This window comes from Glossina fuscipes, unplaced genomic scaffold (genome assembly GCF_014805625.2).
Source record: "Glossina fuscipes isolate IAEA_lab_2018 unplaced genomic scaffold, Yale_Gfus_2 0, whole genome shotgun sequence".
Lineage (NCBI taxonomy): Eukaryota > Metazoa > Arthropoda > Insecta > Diptera > Glossinidae > Glossina > Glossina fuscipes.
In genome coordinates this window covers 22301526-22304499 of record NW_023998414.1, presented here as the reverse complement: position 1 = coordinate 22304499, position 2974 = coordinate 22301526, and the positions used below count along the sequence as shown (strand labels likewise).

Below are 2974 nucleotides of genomic sequence, written 5' to 3'. Positions count from 1 at the left end.
ATAAATGTTATTAATGAGTTTATTACTGATAACAAAAAACCAGAAAATGTAATTGCCAATATAGAGTAGCCAACTTTTCAGAATATTTACAACTATTATATATATTAGCTGTTCATTCTGCCATGCTGTCAGCAAGAATCAGTTGTTTCATACTTTCTTCGATTTTTTTTTTTTTACTTTCAACTTCCAACAGTTAGACAAAAAACATTAGACGGTAATTAACAGAATGTCTGAAAATTCTATAAATCCCGCAGAACGTCTCAAATTAGGGCCCCGAGAGGGAATAACATATCCACTAATGGTTAAATATTGTGGCAATTGCTCAATGCCAATCGAAGTATGAAGAAATTTTTCACTCCTATTGCATTTTAATTGATTTGATGCATCTTTCTTCTTTATTTAAAGTATTGCGAATATTATCCAGAGTATGAAAAATGTAAAGCGTGGCTAGAGAAAAATTTGCCTGAGCAATTCGAACGTGTTAAACTAGAAGAGGAGACAGGTGACGGCGTCGATGATGATAAGAAACGTCAAAAACGTGGTGGTAAAGGTTTAATGAAAATAAAGAAAAAAGAAGAAGTCACTAAAAGGATAACACTATCTAGAGCACCACGAGGCAAAAAGAAGTCTGTTACTGTTGTTACCGGTCTTCACACTTTCGGTAGGCGATGGCTTAAATTGCAATATATATGAATATGCATTAGAATTTATTTCCATCTTTTAAGAAATTGATCTTAAAGTGGCTGCCAAATTCTTTGGTACAAAATTCGCTTGCGGCTCTTCAGTAACAGGCGAAGATGAAATAGTCATACAAGGCGATGTTAAAGACGATTTATTTGACGTTATACCTGATAAATGGCCTGAAATCGATGTTGATCTTATAGAAGATTTAGGAGATCAAAAACGTTAAGTTATTTTGTAAAAGGCTTTTTATAATTGATTCAGTAACTTGAAATGCCACAAATTAAATTTTTAATGTAACAATTAAAATTTATAATCAGTTATTTTCTGGTGGAGGGCCTGGAAAATATTTTCTGGAGATTTGCAAAATTTCATTTACTTGCTCTTCAGTTAAACGTTCTTCGCTATCTTCAATTAACTGAAAACACATGTTGCAAAATAAGGATTAAAATAATAAAGCAAGTCGTTAGCACGTACTAATTGAATGTGCAACGCACTGGTGGGAGGATCGTTAACCATCATCAAACACTCTTTAGGCATGAGTTTATAAGATTCCATTTCTTTCAGAAATTCTATAATATTTTTACTGTTTTGATATTTACATGGTGACTCTTCCAAGTATTGTAAGGTCTATTAAAAATTATTTGTATGTATTACATATCTTAGCAGTAAAATTAAACCACTCGTTTACGTACTTTACCTCATAAGTAATTGTTGCAAGATTCCTTAAACCAAACTTTTTCTTGGTATCCTTAATATTTTTCAAAGCTTCCATTACCTCCAGATTGCAAAGCGGGCAATAAAGCGGTCGGACGCTGAAAATGATATTAAACAATAAACTAATTAAATATATCTTTAAAATTAAATATAACTGTTTACATTTCCATTTCTAACAATCTTAATAAAACTAAATTCAGCTTGTAAAACAATTTCTACAAAATTTACGAGAAAAAGGCATTGTTGCCAGGTTGCTCGTTTGTAAAATTTTCTATCCATATAGATTGTGCATAAAATTTCACACACAACACATGTAGAGTAACCGGATGGAACATATATATATATAAATAAATATATAGATACCATATTTGAAATTTACAACCGTACTTGTATCTATGTTTTCATCGTTTTAACCAACTGAACTATATTTCAAACTATTCGCGTTATTTTGTCACTATTAATAAATGTAATCGTTATCGTTTCTCATTTTCCCAATTTTAATGTATGGTCATTCAGAAGCACCTCAGCGAACAATGGGAGCTGTGCTAAATTGGGTTGACCATACTCGATGTTATGAACTGTACAAAATTAATTTTAATAAATTGAACAAAAACTAGGCCATTGTTTATTTAAAGTGTCGAATTTTTTCTCTTTTAATGGCTAATCTCATATTTATAATTTCCACATTAAATTTGCCGGCAAATATATAAATCAAAATACTCATAAAGTTCGTGGTACTCCTATACTTTCATTTTTTCTCGTTCACAGGAATTTTTTTTATCAATTTCACGGTTATTTATTCCTTTTCATATTTTATAGCACTAAAGCAAAGTTTATTTGATTTTATCCATTTTGCGATCATTTTGAAATTTCTAACATTACTTTGAAAATGCAACCAGATTGCTATTTTCGATTAGAACTAATATCTGACAATTTACTTTCGATACGATACCGCGCAAACATTCGTAGCCGTCTGACATAATAATGCTTTATTCCCTTTGTCGACATTATGATATTGTATGATACTTCAAATGAAGAAATAGATAAACCTTAAATTAGAAGTGCTTTAAAAATTATGAATTAACAAAACCTCACCAATTCCCAGGAATAAACAAGTGTTGAGGCCCTTATGTGTTAAAAAGTTCTGTCGTTGTGGCAGCTTGGATAATAATTCACTCTTGCGCCAAGTTTAGATTTTTTGGTTAAAAGCTTTTTTCAATTGGCTTTTGAAATCAAATTTCAAATTTTATGAAGGAATATCTAAATTAACAGCATAAAAAATAAAAAAAGATAGGAAGTAATAAAAATATTGCAGAAACTAGCAATAGGATACACGCGGAAGGGCTTAAACTATGAATATCGATAAACAAGAAATTGAAGACATTGGCAGTGGCTGTGAAGCCGTGTCCAAGGTTATAAGCAATAAAGACGTATTTAATTGTATGCTAATTTCTTTCCTTTTTTTATAGAATTTCAGCCAAGGAAGTTTGAGGCGTCTTGTCACATCGGAAGTCTCGCTTGATTTCAATCGAAGATACGTGAAAAAAGGTATTTTTGTTGGGGTGGTATTCGCTGC

The 2974-nt window shown here is 31.2% G+C and overlaps 2 protein-coding genes across 2 annotated transcripts; one reads left to right on the top strand and one right to left on the bottom strand.

Moving 5' to 3' along the window:
- The first annotated feature begins 151 nt into the window (after positions 1-151).
- On the top strand, positions 152-984 carry LOC119632768 (density-regulated protein homolog). The gene is made up of 3 exons (XM_038025839.1): positions 152-337; positions 406-661; positions 726-984. Exons 1-3 carry the CDS (start codon positions 227-229, stop codon positions 908-910), a joined length of 552 nt encoding a protein of 183 aa, XP_037881767.1. The 5' UTR covers positions 152-226; the 3' UTR covers positions 911-984.
- Positions 913-1623, bottom strand: LOC119632775 (DNA-directed RNA polymerase III subunit RPC9). The gene is made up of 4 exons (XM_038025852.1): positions 1561-1623; positions 1382-1496; positions 1159-1311; positions 913-1099 (listed from the first exon to the last, which is right to left on the bottom strand). Exons 1-4 carry the CDS (start codon positions 1566-1568, stop codon positions 998-1000), a joined length of 378 nt encoding a protein of 125 aa, XP_037881780.1. The 5' UTR covers positions 1569-1623; the 3' UTR covers positions 913-997.
- Positions 1624-2974: the final 1351 nt, after the last annotated feature.

What these genes read in the sequence shown, in the direction of transcription:
- LOC119632775 (XM_038025852.1), bottom strand. An exon ending in TTGCAACAATTACTTATGAG is followed by an intron (nt 1,312 to 1,381) that starts GTAAAGTACGTA and finishes AATTTTTAATAG; the next exon opens with ACCTTACAATACTTGGAAGA. An exon ending in GTGCGTTGCACATTCAATTA is followed by an intron (nt 1,100 to 1,158) that starts GTACGTGCTAAC and finishes ATGTGTTTTCAG; the next exon opens with TTAATTGAAGATAGCGAAGA.
- LOC119632768 (XM_038025839.1), top strand. Translation starts at nt 227, where the DNA reads ATGTCTGAAAATTCTATAAATCCCGCAGAACGTCTCAAATTAGGGCCC. An exon ending in ATTGCTCAATGCCAATCGAA is followed by an intron (nt 338 to 405) that starts GTATGAAGAAAT and finishes CTTTATTTAAAG; the next exon opens with TATTGCGAATATTATCCAGA. An exon ending in TACCGGTCTTCACACTTTCG is followed by an intron (nt 662 to 725) that starts GTAGGCGATGGC and finishes CCATCTTTTAAG; the next exon opens with AAATTGATCTTAAAGTGGCT.